We start from the raw sequence: 15,488 nt of genomic DNA, 5'->3' as shown, positions 1-15,488 counted from the left end.
TCAGTTTGCTGGCGAATTCTGTGTTTATGGGATAAACCCAGGTCGTTCTGCAGGCACAGGAGCAGCACTGGGGCAGGGAGGCGAGGCTTGGCACCTCCTTGGTAACTGCAACCTCAGGTCCACACGCACAAAAAGCCCAGGTAGGACTTTTTTACCCCCCAGCACAGGTGATTAATCATGGACGGAGGCAGCCCTCAGCTGAAGGCCAGCGGAGCATAGCACCCGCCATCTGTTTTGTATTAGCTATTGCTGAAATGCCAGTGGCCTGAAACCATTTAGAAAAGGCAGTCTCCGTGCCCTGTGTCTCTCTCAGCCCCTCTCTGCGTCTCCAGCTGGTAACCAAGTAGCAAATATATTTAGGAAGCAGCAGCTAGTTCCTCCCTCAACAATGCCAGGGCCCTCAGAGGGCGCATTCGGCGGAGGAGGGGGGTTCTCTGGGGACTCCTCTCACATTCATTGAGGGACTTCAGAGGGACAGAACTAACAATACTTGCTGGGACGTGGGGAGAAAAGAAATGGTAGGAAGCCAATTTTGTATTCGCTGAACTCTCCGCCAAGGTAGAGGCTGAGAAACGTGAGAAGGCCCTTTGGAACCCTGTGTCTAATTATCGTAGTTTTATCGCCCCAATCGCGGTCCTTTTTGGTTTTTAGTGTCTCTTCCTCTCTTCGAGGAAGAGACAGAATTTCAGATGAAGAGTAATTAGCAAGAACAGCTGCAAGATAAGCTTGCTGGGTAAGTGTAGCTTGCAGCTCCAAACAGCTTGGCTGAAGGAAAGCATCGTCTCAGAAGTCTGTGACTGTATCTCGTGTCAAATATAAACAGTGGGAAAGTGAGAGGATTCCACTCTGGAGAGCGAATTGCTGTCACCCGGTATATTCCTTTCTTTCCTCCCTCAAAGCCCTAAATCTTCCCAGTCAGTCACTTCTCTTTTTTAAACCTATCAAACTCAAGTGCAAAAATATGTGTTCCCCGTTTCAGGGACCAGAGCAAAGGTCCAAGGTCACAGCTGGAAGGTGCTGGTGCCACTTTCTCCAAGTCCATGTTGGGTCAGAGGCAGGGTCAGTACCTCACCTGCCAATCTCGTGATGAAATTTCACAAGTGATCAGGATGAATGAAGTAATCCACACAAGATGATTTAAAAATATTTCCCAGCGCGAATGCATTCTAAGTCTCACTTTCCCCCTTTATCTTGTATTTCCTCTGTAGCGGGTAAAGACAGCAAAAATGATGGAGGTTCATAAATTAATACAGCTCCTTGAAAGAGGTTGCCATTTTATACAAGCCCTTCTCTTAATAGTTGCATAAACAACAGGAATTTATGCCTTTGAAAAAAAATTCTTTTAAATCTTGGGTATGAGTATGGACGCAACAACAGAAGCACACAGTGTTAGTGCTTCCCAAAGGAGATGAAACGCTTTGGGTGATGTTGATCAGGGTCGTGTTTTCATATGAATTCAAACTTGATGTGGAATCACTAGTTCTATCCCTACTAGGGCTCACATTCCGTCTTCTCTCGTGACTGTTACCTTGACAAGCCAAGTGCTGCGTGCCCATGTGATGAACATCAGAGGTTCAATCCTTGCTCAAGCATCTTAGCTTCCCTTTAGTCCATGGTCCCAAAAGAACCAAACTGTGGCTGAATAGGAGAGTTGGGGTGACTCAGAATGAACCCATCCAATTCAAATAACTAGCCTAAATGTCTATGTTTTTAAATTGCATGTTTTAAAGTGCAATTTACAATTTTCTGATAATGATGCAATTTATAATTTTCTGTCTCATGACACCCTCCCTTCCAGAAATATGTCCTGAATGTCTGAGAGTGTGTTACTATTTCCAAAATATACATTCTCTCCTGTTTTGGCCTGACTTCCAATTTCATGTTATTTTAATTTCTTCTGGGGAAGCATTATGACCAGGGTCCATTTTCTCCTTTCAAATAGTACACAGCATTGGGGAATTTAGCAACGTAATAATGATAATGATCTCAATCCCTGCCATGGCCTGGGACTAGGTTCTGTGAAAAAGAAGCAGAAGTGGCTGTAGGAAAAGCCAGATGAGAAGCCCTGAGAGTCCCTATAAAAGGAAAAGAGATTCATCTTCAGTCCTTTGGACTTTGTTTTTCTTTTGTCCTAAGCTACTCTTCTTCCATTCCAGGTCAAGAGTTTATTTACTAAGTCAACAGAGAAATAATGGGAAACTGTCTAAAATGTACAATGTCTTACTACAGTATACACCCATCAGAAAGTCTGGGGAAAGAATGTGCTGGACTGAGGCTAAGTACTGAAGCAAAGACTGGGTAGCTATTCACAGAACCCATTTCCTTGGCTGAGGCAGACTGTTAGCTTCATTTCCTAGGGCCCTTTGTGGTTAGGCAAGGACATGTGACTGAGTTATGGCCAACAGAATGTGGACAGAAATAAAATGTGCCTTTCCAGTGATGGCCCCCGAAAACATCATACACATGATCCTCCGTGCTCCTTACCACTTTGGTGGCAATCTTGGAAGCCGTATGTTCAAGCTGGAGGAGTCACAAGAGAGAGGGAGGCTAGGTTCCTGGAAGAGAAAACTCAGCAGGAGCACCCATTTTGGACTTGCTATGAGCAAAAAATAAATTTCTATTGTGTTATACCACTGATATGTTGGTGTTTGTCTGTTATAGCAACTGATTTACCTTAACTAATATAGGCCTTAGAAAGAAAGATACTATACAAGGGTGAGGATTTAAAATCTTCATGCCCTCTACTTTTCATTGGCTGTATGGTGTAAAGGGAAACTGTACATTTTCTTTGGGAATTTTACTTTCTCAACCTCTCATTACTTGTTGCCAAGTAATGTCATGAAAATGTGATGAAGTGTCTTGATTGAAAAAAATCCTAAAAGCAAATCATCATTAAGACGGGGAAGGGGAGGGAAGCAGGGCCCTCCAGCATACTCAGTGGAAAATGCCATTTTTGCATACTTAAGAATCAGCCTACTCTCTTCTTTCTTAGAAATGTACTTCAATTTGGACACAGAAGATTAGCTGGTGCCCAGTCTTTGCTGATTACTGTGTATAAAAAAGTCAAATGCACCTTTGAGCTTTGGATGGCCTCGCCACAGGAAACCTTAAGTGAGGGATTCAGCTAACAGCTTTGATAATTTAAAGAAAAACTGTATTTTTGCTTTTGCTTTTTGGGCATCATTGGCTTGGATTATCTAGTTTACTCACCTCTATATTAGATGATATCTAGACAAAGCTTTAATACATCTGTAACAATGTAAAACCATTCAGTTATCAAAAGAATAGAAAGGGAGCTTTAGAGTTTGGCCTATGCGTGTACCCACCAAGGAAGTGATTATAACTCTAGGATTTAGGACAAAATAATTCCATGGGTAACCTCTAAAGAAATGATATTATAATTGTTTATAGATAATGATTAGATTCTAAGCTTGTCCAGGAAATCTGCTTCAAACACCAAATCAGTATTCATTCATTTTATTCATTCATTCATTCATTCATTCATTCATTCATTCATATATTTGATTCTTAAGGCACAATTAACTAACTAACCATTACCTATTTGAAGGACTGGAGTGTGCATGACTAACATTATAGAAGCAATAGACTGCTTGAGACTGAGAAGGCAAGAATTATTTTCTGACTGCAGCCATCCAGATAGGGCTTAGAAGGCTCACTAGGGGCTCAGGAGATAAAGAACAGGTATATGGGTCGTGGAGAGAGGTAAGGGCCATCCAGATAGGGGAACTGCCATGGGCCTGCACACTGGAGGTGCCACCAATGCCTGGGGAGTAGTTGATGGGATATGGCCAAAGCTTACACTGAATGAGGTCATTCATTCAACCAACATATACTGCTTGAGGTTGAGGACAGTGGGAGACAAGTACGTAATTTCAGATGGTGATAAGGGCTATGAGGAAAAAATAGTTCAGAATAAGGGAGTAGACAGAGTAGCCCACAAGAAAGGGAGCGATATTTTAGAAAAGGTGGTTATTGAAGGTCCCTCTGGGTTGGTGACGGGAGCTAGGAGTATCTCTCTAGCATGAACCCATTCCAAGCTGTTCTGAGTCCATATATCATCTAGGCCTGAAGTTTCAGTCTGGGTCTGTTCTGGAAGATGAGCTCAAGTAGGAGAAAACACAAGGGCATTTGTGTCCGGGATCAGTAGTAAGGAAGGTCTGTGTGATGGTCAAGGGGCCAGCTATGAGGGAGGTTGACAAGCCACTGGGAAATCAGACAAGGCCCTAATTGTTTTCTTCCATTTTGTGGACAAATTATCTCTTTGTTTGTGGGGCTAAGAAAAACTTTATCAGTGACAATTTTTGACTTATCTGTGTTATTGAGCAGAATCTGAACTCCTTCAACTAACAGAACACACGCCCCCTTTCCATCGCTAGTTCCTTTTGGCATAGAAACCATGGTCATCTTCAGCTCCTCGGATGTTCTCAGTTAACAGAACCAGGGATTTTGCAATGAAGGGACAGAATATTCAGTTTTAATTTTAGAATAGGCAATACCACCATAAAATAGTGACACCATAATGTAACCAAATGTGGTTTTAAAGGACATCCCTTCCCCAGTTCAGGAATGGAGAGTCTTCGTCCCAGAGCCAGATAATCAGAGGAAAAAAGGCTACTTCCCTTAACTGAGCCTGCACTCCCCAGACCTGCCAAAGGCAGTGTGTGATATGCAAACAGAGTGCTAGGGCCGAGGTAAAGCCTTCTTTACAGACTAAATATTCTGAATCCTTCCCAAGTTAGCAAGAAGTAAGACCCCAGAAAGATTTAGTGTGAGGAGGCCGTCTGTTGGGGAGTGTGTCTATTTAATACTTCAGATGCTGGGCCGATCACAGTTTTAATTTTCCAAAGGGCAAAGGAAGCTCGGCCTGAGGAAGAATTGTGTTCGCACGTGGCTGCCAGTACTTGGCTCTAATTTTTCAGGCTCAGTTTCCTCTCCCTTCTCTTGTTGACTTTCTTTCTGAAGTTCACCGAAAGCTGGGTCTCCACACTCTGAAGGGCTTAGTAAACTTTTTCTTCAGATCAAAAGTGGGGAATTGAGGCAATTACGTGGATAATACTCAAGTTCGATTGATAATATCTGAGGTGATTGGGAATATGAAACTGAAAGCGTAACAAGAATCTCAGTATCTGATATTCCATCGGGCCATCAGGCTGGGCAGACCATCTTTTCTTAGAAAAGGGCCAATGTCATTTCAACACTGTATTATCAACGTTGTAACCATCACAGCAGGAGAATGAACCAGAAGGAGGGTGATAATTATAGTGTTAAGTTAAGCAGACTCCACATAATGGTAGGAAAAGCCATGCTTTCTAAGTTGTGAATTTGTTACAATTTAACTTAAACTTGTCATAATTTAAACTTAGCAGTATTACCCACTGGGGATTCCCTTTCTCCCCAACTGGATTCCACCTATTGAAGATGCACTGAAGAGATAGAGAAATTAATTATATGGATAGTACCCTGTCCATACCAAGAGACACAAGTTATTAGAGAAATGGTCGTATCTCTGCCAGATGCCTACTATCAAATCAAGTAATATAGTCCATGCTGTGACCATGAACTCGTAATGACTTTACATACTTCAAAAGTTATCTGAAGGCACAGGTTTAAGGGAGAGCCTGCTGTGAGGGTGTATTCCACACGAGGGCATAAAGCTCATGGCTATTCCTCATACCGGAGTGGTCACAGGCATGGGGAGGAACGGGTGAGGTGCTTGCAGTAGCTGAGTGAACAGGGTAGAGGAATCAGAGGGGTTTAAGGAAGTAGATTAAGATGTGTTTTGTGCTTCCCCCCCGCTGGATTTTCTCTTATTTCTGTCTGTTCTTCCTGCTCCTATTCTGCTAGGTCATCCACCCTGTCTGCATTTGCCTGAATTCCATCTTTTGCTCTCTTTACATCCCCGCTGCGCAATACCCTCGCCTGTTCCTTTTCCCTTACGTAGAAATATGCTTCTAAAACTTGAGCCTGTATCAGAACCACGGGCAAGGATGGAGAAATGTCATGAGCAAAACTAGACATGGGCGTAGGGAAGAGCTCCAGGGAAAGGCTGATCTTGGCGAGCAAGTTCAGTTGCTGAGATGGCCAATATTAAGTGTTTAGAGATTCTACTGGAATCTTTTGATAAAAAGATGGACCAAATAGATATGTAATCAACTTCTGAAGCAAAACAATGCACAATTGAAGCTTAGAATATATATATATATACTTAATTCAACTTGAAAATATGTGTATTGGAGGCCTATTATGTATCAAGCACTGTGCTGATCACTGGTGATATGATGATGTTTTCTATCCATAAGAAATACACAGTCCACTGGTACCTGATGGGAGGGAGAGGGTGATTGATGATGAGGTCATTATATGGCAGTGGTTCTCAAAGTGTGGTTCCCTGACCAGCAGCAGCAGCATTGGGAGCTTATGAGAGATGCAACAAGAAATTCTGAATCAGAGGCTCTGGGGGCAGGGTCAGCAACCTGCTTTCACCACCCCTCCAGGTGACTCCGACGCGTACTCAAGTTTGAGAACCATGCTTTTACAAGGAAAGGAAGAGGGGTGCCTACCTGTGCAGAGGGAAATGTAAAGAGAACAGAAGAGGAAATGCTGGCAGGGAAGAAGGCTAGCAGAGAAAAGAGAAAGTAGAGACAGAAAATTTAAAAAAAGAAGAGTATCTGCACAACTAAGGGAAGACTGTTTTCAAACAGACTAAGGCAGAGCGGTCAGTCTCCTCCGGCTGGGGAAGGCCATTTGGGTGGGTGGGCAAGGCTGACCTTTGAGGGGGCAGCCCTGGAAATGGGCAGAAGACAGGCTGAAGGTGCTGAACACTGAGCGGGAGGAGGGGAGCAAAGAGGGCAGAACAGGCCGCATTTTCAAGAAGGTTCACATCCAGCAATGGAAGGGACGTGACTCAGAGGGAGAAGGGGGAAGGGCGGCTCTTTAGGTTGAAGGAAATGAACAAGTTCACAGTCGAGAAAAGGGCCAGGCGCTTTCAGAAGGTGGAAAAGGAGAGAATGAAGCACAGAGATGTGACGGGGAGATATGGGTAGTTTATTTGCCGAGGTAAGAGGGAAATACAGAAGGATTCCAGCTTGCAACAGATATTTGTTGAGAACCTGAAATTGCCAGGCACTGTGCTCAGTGTAACAAATGAAAGACAAAATGCTTTTGCTCCTGAAGTTTACATCTTAGTGAGGGAAAACGGAAGACAAGTACATCTAGACTAGATACATACATACTTATATATGAGGTGTCAGGCACTTGTAAATGCTACAAAGACTAAAGCAAAGTAAGGAGATTTAGAGGACCAAGGGGGGTGTACAGTTTAGAATAGGGCTGCTCCCCTCAGAAGGCTGATCTTGAGCGAAGATGAAAGTGAGAGTGTGGGTCTTGCCGATGCTGGTCGGAAATGGTGCTCTCGAGAGGCCAGCAAAAGCAAGGGCCCTCTGCAAGAGCTGCTCCCTGCATTCTAGGCACAGCAAGGATGCCAGCTGCTTGGAATGGTCCAAGAAGGGAAAAAGAGTGGTGGGAATGACAGACCATTTCACGAGAAGTCGCGAAGGCCATAGTCGTACTTCACACTGAGTAAGGTGGGAAGCAACGAAAAGTTCCGGGTGATACTGTCAGAGTTATGTTTTTTAAAAATAGAATTTTGGCTCTGTGTGGAGAACAAGCTGTAAAGAGCAAGAGCAGACGTGGAGAGACTGTTCAGGAGGCTACTCGAGTCATCCAGGTGAGAGCTGTCAGGAGGAGGGGGTGTGGTGAGAAGTGTCTGGATTCTGGTTTGCATCCAAGCAAGCCCTGCAGGATGTGCTGATGGAGCAGGCCTAAGGTCTGAGAGAAAGGCAGGATTCCAGAAGGGTAAAAGCTATTGGAAAGTTTAGCGAAGGGGAGAAATCAGATGAGTTAAAATAACAGCAACTGTTAACTTTTATTGAGTGTTTACTGTATGTCAAGCATCATGCTAAGTTCATTATATTACATCATGGAATCCTCCTGACAACCCCGATTTACAAGGAAGGAACTCAGCCTGAAGAGGGTAGGCACCTTGCCAGTCATGGGGCAAATGTTGGGCAGGGGACTGGGCCCCCGAGAAGTCTGGCTGCAGAACTCACACCCTTCATGCTCCTTGTGATACAACCTCCATTGTCTCTGAGAAGTGAAAGGGTACCCAGAGCTGGGGAAAGGGAGGGTGGGAGGCAGGGCCAAGGTCGTGAGCTCAAAAAGAACGTTGACTGGTTAATGGAAAAATATGCACCAAAGATGAAATAAATAACAAGAGAGCTATGGTCAATGCTTGCTGTAGGGGGGTCATTGGTGTGGTTTGAGGCTCATCCTCTGTGGCTGCTTGTGCCATGTCTGCCTAGATGAAGAAAATGATTGTGCTGCAGTTTCTCTCAATCTCTTTAAAACTGATGCCAAGCACTGAAGGTGCCCAGTCACTGAGGGGTCCCCTCAGCGGCCACAACTTGTGTGGAACGGGTTCCGGGCTCCCAGTCCTGTGAGATAAACATCCCCTCGATCTTGTTTAGCATAAACACTGACACTGAAATCGAGTCCACTGGTGAGATGGAAGTTGAGCAATGACATATTTATTATGCTGAGCACTGGCTTTGACACTTGGAGGAACACCAGATTAATTCAAGACACACTTCCAGCCCTAAAGGGGCTTACAGCGTTGGTTTGGCTGGGGGACCACCCAACATCCATTAAGGTGGAAACCAAATCTTCACTCTGGGCTCACTGCGCTGCACAGAGTGACAGGCCGGGAGATGAAGAGGGCCTCGGTGCATGTGGCACACACGCGCGACAGGCCTGCAGCCCCCAGCCCGTGTGCATTAACCCCACGAGCAGCCCGGCTGCGGAGCGAAGGTGGCTGTGTGTGCATAAACACTGTCATTTCACTGGGACTTCTATTTCATCTTTGAACCCTGGCTTCAAAGGAATACTGGCCTTATTCCCATAGCTTGCCTTGCTTTGAAGCGTACGGCTTTGCATTGCAGATTAAAGTGAAGACATTCATCAAGGAAGAGATCTGGCCAGCCGCTCCCCAAACTGCACCCAAAGCAAAGCCTTGAAAGGTTCCCATCGCAGGAGCAGCGAGCGGAGAGGGCCGAGCGCGAAGGCTTGGAGCCGGGCCCTCTTGCTTAGATCCTGAAGGCAGCCCTGGCATGACACAGCGCTTCCCCCTGAGCGCTGGGCAGCTTTGCCCCGACAGTCTGTCTGTCTCGGCAGAAAGGGCAGAGTTAACGCAATAGCCCTGACCCGTCCTGCTCATTTTACCTAAAGCAGGCACTGTCATAAACGAGGCCAGCTCGATCGTTAGGCAAGTGCCTTGGAATTCTTCAAAAGACGTGTCAGGCAGCACCATCTGAAACCTGGCTGACGATTCTGTTAATTTTCTTTCCTATGACTTTCCTTTGTTCATTCCTTTGAAAAGAAACTGTCCTCTCTCCCTGGCTCTCCTATCTTGGCTCTAGGAAAGCAGGCTGTCCACATAGCCCTCTCTGTTTCTTATTTATCTCTTTTCTTTCTTGTGAGAGAAGTGAGGTAAGGAACTTTAACTGGGAAGTTAAAAATGATAACCAAATAATTCTTTCATTTTAAGGCTAAGAGAGAAAAACCGAGGGAATTATCTCCCACCTCAGAGGAATAAAAATTGATGATAGACAGTTATCAAAGGAGAAACGATTGTATCTTTAATGCAGTGTTTCTGCAGCTCTTCAACTGTGATCAGATACACAGAGTGAGTTCTGTGTGGGGTGAAGTGGTCAACCCAGAGGAAAGAAGGAAATGGTTGCCAAGTTGGGTACATGTAAACCATCTGATTCTGACAACACATACACGAGAGGGCTTAAAAAATATGATAATTTTAAGAATAACTTTTTTCTAGTTATTCATCTATAAAGTAAGACCAAAGGATAATTCTGTTCATTGTAAGCTCATTTAACTTGCTCTTTGGCTTAAATCTCAAATAATGTTTGCCACTAAGAAATGCATGAAGCTCAAGGAGATCATTAAAGGGCTTCATGAGAAACCAGAGGTGCCAGGCCAGTTTTTCACACAACAGGACAGCTCATATGGGAATGGAAACAGTTCTATTTTTAGCTTTAGTTTTAAAATGTTGAAAGATATCTGCTTATTCATATCATATCCATATCCCTTCATTTACTATACTCCCTAAATTTGGGTGTGGCCATGTGACTAGTTTTGGCCAATGGACTGTAAGCAAGGTGATTAGTGTCACTTCCAGGCTGATGCTCTCTTTCTCTCTACCATGGTGACCATGGGCTGAGATGGCTAAGCCTCAAGCTAGCAGCAGAGTGAGTCACTGCCCCCATGGAGGCAAACTATGCAGAGAGTTGTCTGATTTGCATTAGACATGGTACGAACAAAAAAATAAACTTTGGTTTTGTTAAGCCATTGAGAATTTCAAGGTTCATTTGTTATGGTGGCATAACTTAACTTATCCTGACTAATCCAGGACCTTGGAGTACATGTAGTCTTACCTCACTTCCATCATAAGAATCCTTCCTACAGCAGCCTTGAGACATAGTCCAAATACTTCTTGAATACCTCAGGGATAATGGCAAATAACACAGCAAGCAATCCTATAATCCTTACTACAAAGTTGTTTTCAGACATAATTTTAAGTATTTGACATGTCTCACAAAAACCTTAGCTCATCAACAATATTTCCCTTATTTTATAGCTGGAGGAACTGAAGCACAGGGAAGTAACTTGCTCAGGGCTAAACAGATAAGTCACTTGCCTAAGGCCACACAGTGAGTATGTAGTATCCTCAGTGTCAAAGCCAAGCAGCTGCTTTCAGTCTATGCCCATACCCATCACACCATGTGGCTTCCCTAGATTGGATTTTCATTTCCTTTATCAGACAGACTGTTCAATAAGACACTGAATCATAAAACCCAAATGACAAGCCTAGAGATCAATCAATAACCACATTTTACATGGAGGAGGAACAAAATCACTCTGAGAGCCATTTTATGCTTCTGTAGAAAAGGTCTCTCTTGGGAGTTTTCAGACTCGTGACCTGGGGATCACTGGGGCTCAGTGGAAAGGTCTCAGGGGGCCATCAGTTTGGAAATTAGAACAGACCAACCCAGTTCTAATCTATTTTATATAGTAGGCTGCTCGGTAAAATTTGTATGTGAACATTCTGGTGCTTTGATAAAACTGAAAAAGAATGGATTTCCCCAGACTTCCACTGAAGTAGCAGCCTTGTAAGGTTGAACTAAATAATAGGACTTCACATCAGCTGGGAGGTCGGGCAGGGCACAAGGATTGTCTAGTCCAGTGGCCAGTTCTGTGCCAGGATAATTTGCTGCTTCCATGAATGCCTTCACTAGATTGTCCGGCAGTAAGAACTCACCACTGTTATCTATGTTATATATATACTATGTTATCTATGTTATATATATACTATGATATGTAGTAGGAACTCTATAAACTATATCTGAAAGATAGAAGGAGAGCTCTAAGAAGTCTTGGTGAAACAATATTTCAAAAAGAAGATTAAGCTCATTTGGGTTGAACAGAGTAGCACACTTTGGCTGTGGTGACCCTATGTCAAAGAAATGGCTGGAGAGTTATCATTGTGTGTTGTTTCGTCCATATATTCTCAAATGGCCAGGGGTGGATTTCCTTTCTTGTGAAAGAAAGAATGAAAGGAAGAACAAAGAATAAGAGGAAAGATTTTTTTGAAAAGAATCTTAAATTGACTGACAGCCCTGAGAAAGCTCAGGCAAACACATACCATTGTTTGCTTCATTTTAACACAACCAATTACACAAAGTTATCCAAATATGCTGATCACACTAAGAAGTAAATTAGAAATCTTTCTTTGCATTAAAAAAAAAGCATTCCTTTTTTGTGTGCTGACAGCAGTTCTAGTACATGTATGTACTATGTATGATGTGTATTAGGTACTATTTATGTACACATGGGTTGATTTACAAATTGGGTTACATTAAGTCAAAGGTATATATTTCAGAAGAGGAAAATTGATGGGGCAAAAGGACACAGGGAGAGGTCTAGGAAAGGATGTCATGGGAGCTATGCTCACCGCAGGCCCTCTTACCTTGCGTGGTCCCATCCAGTCCCATGATGAATTTCATTGCTCTGATGATTTGCTCCGCTATCGGGGGGCTCATGGAGGTAGCATAAGCAGCACTATGTGAGTGAACCCGTAGATAATCCACAAGGTCCTTTAATAAAGAGGGAAATCCAAAAAGAAGGCAAGTAAGTCTCAGTGGTGGTGGGGAAAATCACATCTTGTCCCAACCCATTCATCGTAGTATAAGACATTGGATTCTTGAATGTGGTCCAATATTTAATGGGCATTATTAAACTTTTTTTCTATCCCTTTTCTTAGTTTCTCCCTCAAAAACTTGGGAGGTATACAGTTAAGGCTGCAAATCTGTAAGGCCAAACCAGACGTGCAAAAGAAAAATGACTTCCAAACATTTGTTGAATACTTAGTATGTACGAGCACTGGATTCAGGATTGTTCAAAGAGTAGAGGATGTGATCTTGCCATCAAGCACATTACATTAAGTTGTGCCCTTGGAAAATTAACGGTAGGAAAAGTAACAAGCCATACAAACTGGTATATGCAGCAGGGCTACAGAAGACAAAGGAAAGAGAGGGGGTATTGCTAGCCAGAGCAGGTAGGGAAGGTTCCAGCGAGAAAGTGAAATTGATTAAGTCTTGATGAATAAAGACAAATATAGAGCAAACGAAAACTTGGGTGGGGGGATGGAGAGGCAGAAGGGAGAAGTGGGAAATTAAACCAAAATGTAGATCAGAACCAGATAAACTCTGGTCATGTCTTGGCCGGTAGGGAACTACTAGAATTTTTGTGCCATACTCTTTGGAGTGCCAACCCACTACAGAATGCTGGTCTTCAATGGGAGGAATGACTCTCCAACCTGTATGCCTGACTCCTGATGCCAAACATAAGGTCCCAGGGGAGTATGCTGAGCACCTGAAGAAGCCCCAATAACCTAATGTCCCTGTCAGGAGGGCCTCAGAGCTGGCATCTGGAGGCGCTCAGCTCTAGCTGGGAAGACCATCTATCTGCCCACCTGTACTGGCCCATTGCCTGGGTGGGTTTCCCCCATATTTGGAGAGTATGTGTGTGATGATGGCCTGACTAAGGCCCTGGCCACAGGGCATTTGTGAAGCTCACTTTGGAGGACGGTGGGAGGGGCGGGGTTCAAAGAGAGAGGCAGCCATTGCCCAGAGTAGCTGCAGCTGGGCTGTCCTTCACGGCTCTGTGTTCAGGGCCCCTCTTTGAGCGGCAAGGGTTTTCTGTTGAGAGCTACAGCCTCCCAGCAGGATGCTGAGGAAGCCAATGAGGAGACATGGGAGGGGTGCAGGAGGCAGGATGATGGGGGCTCCTGTGGACCCGAGTCAGGAAAGGGCTGTTTCGGGGAGGTGGTCTGGCCTTGAAGGGTGGGGAGATTTGGATGTAGTCAGAAGAGGGAAAAGGCATGGACACCGAAAGTAGGAAAAAGATGGCATCTTAATCAGCACACAATGGAGGAGCTAACTTGGTGTAGAGAGAGAAGTTAGTGTTTCCAAAAAAAGTGATGCAGGGTTGTCTGCTTGAGGGGAGATATGACCTTGGAGTTATAGCACAGGCTCTGGAACCTGGTTGCTTGGGTTCAAATCCTGGCTCTGCCACTTACTCATATGTGACCATGGGCAAACTACTAAACCTCTCTGTGCCTTAGTTTTCTCTGAAACATGAACTAGGGGGTAATGCTTACCTCAGAGTCATCATGAGGATTAAGTGAGTTAATACACATATGGTGCTTAGAATAGTATCTGGTACATAGTGCATACTTGATGCTGTTGGCAATTATTGATGGATTACTAACTTGGAAATTCTTAGAACTGGGAGCATGGGGTGGGAGGAGGGGACCAAAATATAAAGACTCCTTGGAGTCCCTTTATTCCAGCTCCCTCATTTTGCAGAGGGTAATGTTCTAAGACTATGTAACTAGACACTGGACCCAGCTCAGCAATTCCTCCATCTTTATTGGAGTAAAAAGAGAGGAAAAGAGAAGCTTTAAAGAAAGGAGTACCCAGACCTGATGACAGATTACATGCTCTGAAGAGATGACATGGCTGATATAGTCACTGGTATATCCATAACTGAAACTCATTGGCTGCTTGAGGGTCCATTTCAAAAACTTTACCTGTGTTAACTCATTTTCACTTCACAATAACTCTCTGAGGTAGGTACTATTTTTATCTCCATTTTATAGATGGAATTGCTGAATCACAGAACGGGTCAGAAAGTTAGCCAACAAACAGTGGTTGGATAACAGGATTTGAACCCAAAGAGCCTGGCTCTAGAGTCCCCACTCTTAGCACCACACTATATTACCTCTCCAGACCAGAAGATGGGGGACCAGGAGGGCAGAGCAGACCACCTGCATTTCTACTTTTTCCTAATCCCCAGAGATTGTTCCTCCTTTTTGGAAGAGGGTGGGAGAATCCTTATATGCTCAAGCATTTTTAGTACTAAACAGTAGATTGCATTGCATCAGTATCAAATGTTCGTGTCTATTAATCTTATTTCTCCAAAGAGACCGAAACCTCCTTGAGAGCAGAGAACAGAATTAAACACTTCTTTGAAAATCCACAGTGGTGGGTACTTTAAGGATTGAGGAAGGATGGTGAGGGTCCCCGAAGTACATAGGGGGAAACTGAACTGCATTCTTAGGAAAAAACTGTAGCCATCCTCTCAGCCTTGGGGCATTGCTGACAAAGATCAGACAAAGAAAGAAAACAAAGCTGACTTTGGTCCCAAAGGGCTCTTCTCAATGTCCCTAACCCCCAACTTTCCTTCGAAAATCGAGAAATTTCATAAAGCCAAGGGCACGTGCATTCTCAGTTTGAATAAATGCCTCATCAGTGCAATATCACTTCCTTTTAGCATTAAGACTATCTTGCCTATAATCTTCTTTCTCCTAGACTGAGTCCACTTTCTATCAGAGTCTGAGAGTATGGATCAGGGCTAATTTGCTTGTGAGGTTTAGAAAGTGGGGTTCTTTGAGTAACTTCTGCAGAGCATCAAGGAAAGCCTTGTTTTAGTTTTTTTTTCCTTTCTTTTTTTTTTTCTTTTTTTATTCCCTCCTAGCGTTCCCCCATTGGGTGCCATGAGCCATGAATTAAGGGTTGGCTTTGGTCTTTTGCAAGGCGGGTCTGGGTTGTGTCTTCCTTCAGGGTGGGTTAGAGGTCTTCTCAGACCGAAGTTTCCATGTCCATTTGTACGTTCAAAACCCTGATTATTTTCTCTACCCATAGGCCTGGAGTTCAAGGACAAGGGTGGCTTTTCTGAGAAAATCAGACAGGAGACTCTTAGAATAAACATCTTGGCATTCATTCCATGACCCCCATTTACTTCAAAGGGCTGTTAAATACAGCCAGGGCTGAGCGCAC

At 43.9% G+C, this 15,488-nt stretch overlaps 1 protein-coding gene across 1 annotated transcript in view; it reads right to left on the bottom strand.

Annotated features, from left to right (window-relative positions):
- Positions 1-15,488, bottom strand: part of SPTLC3 (serine palmitoyltransferase long chain base subunit 3) — a 109,278-nt gene that overhangs the window by 20,554 nt on the left and 73,236 nt on the right. Inside the window, exon 9 of the mRNA XM_081148207.1 lies at positions 12,116-12,242. Coding sequence (XP_081004333.1) covers positions 12,116-12,242 — 127 coding nt within the window. The remainder of the gene's footprint in view (positions 1-12,115; positions 12,243-15,488) is intronic.

This window comes from Miniopterus schreibersii (genome assembly GCF_964146895.1).
Source record: "Miniopterus schreibersii genome assembly, chromosome: 10".
In the NCBI taxonomy this organism is placed as follows: Eukaryota; Metazoa; Chordata; class Mammalia; order Chiroptera; family Miniopteridae; genus Miniopterus; species Miniopterus schreibersii.
This window is presented reverse-complemented; position numbering and strand designations above follow the sequence as displayed.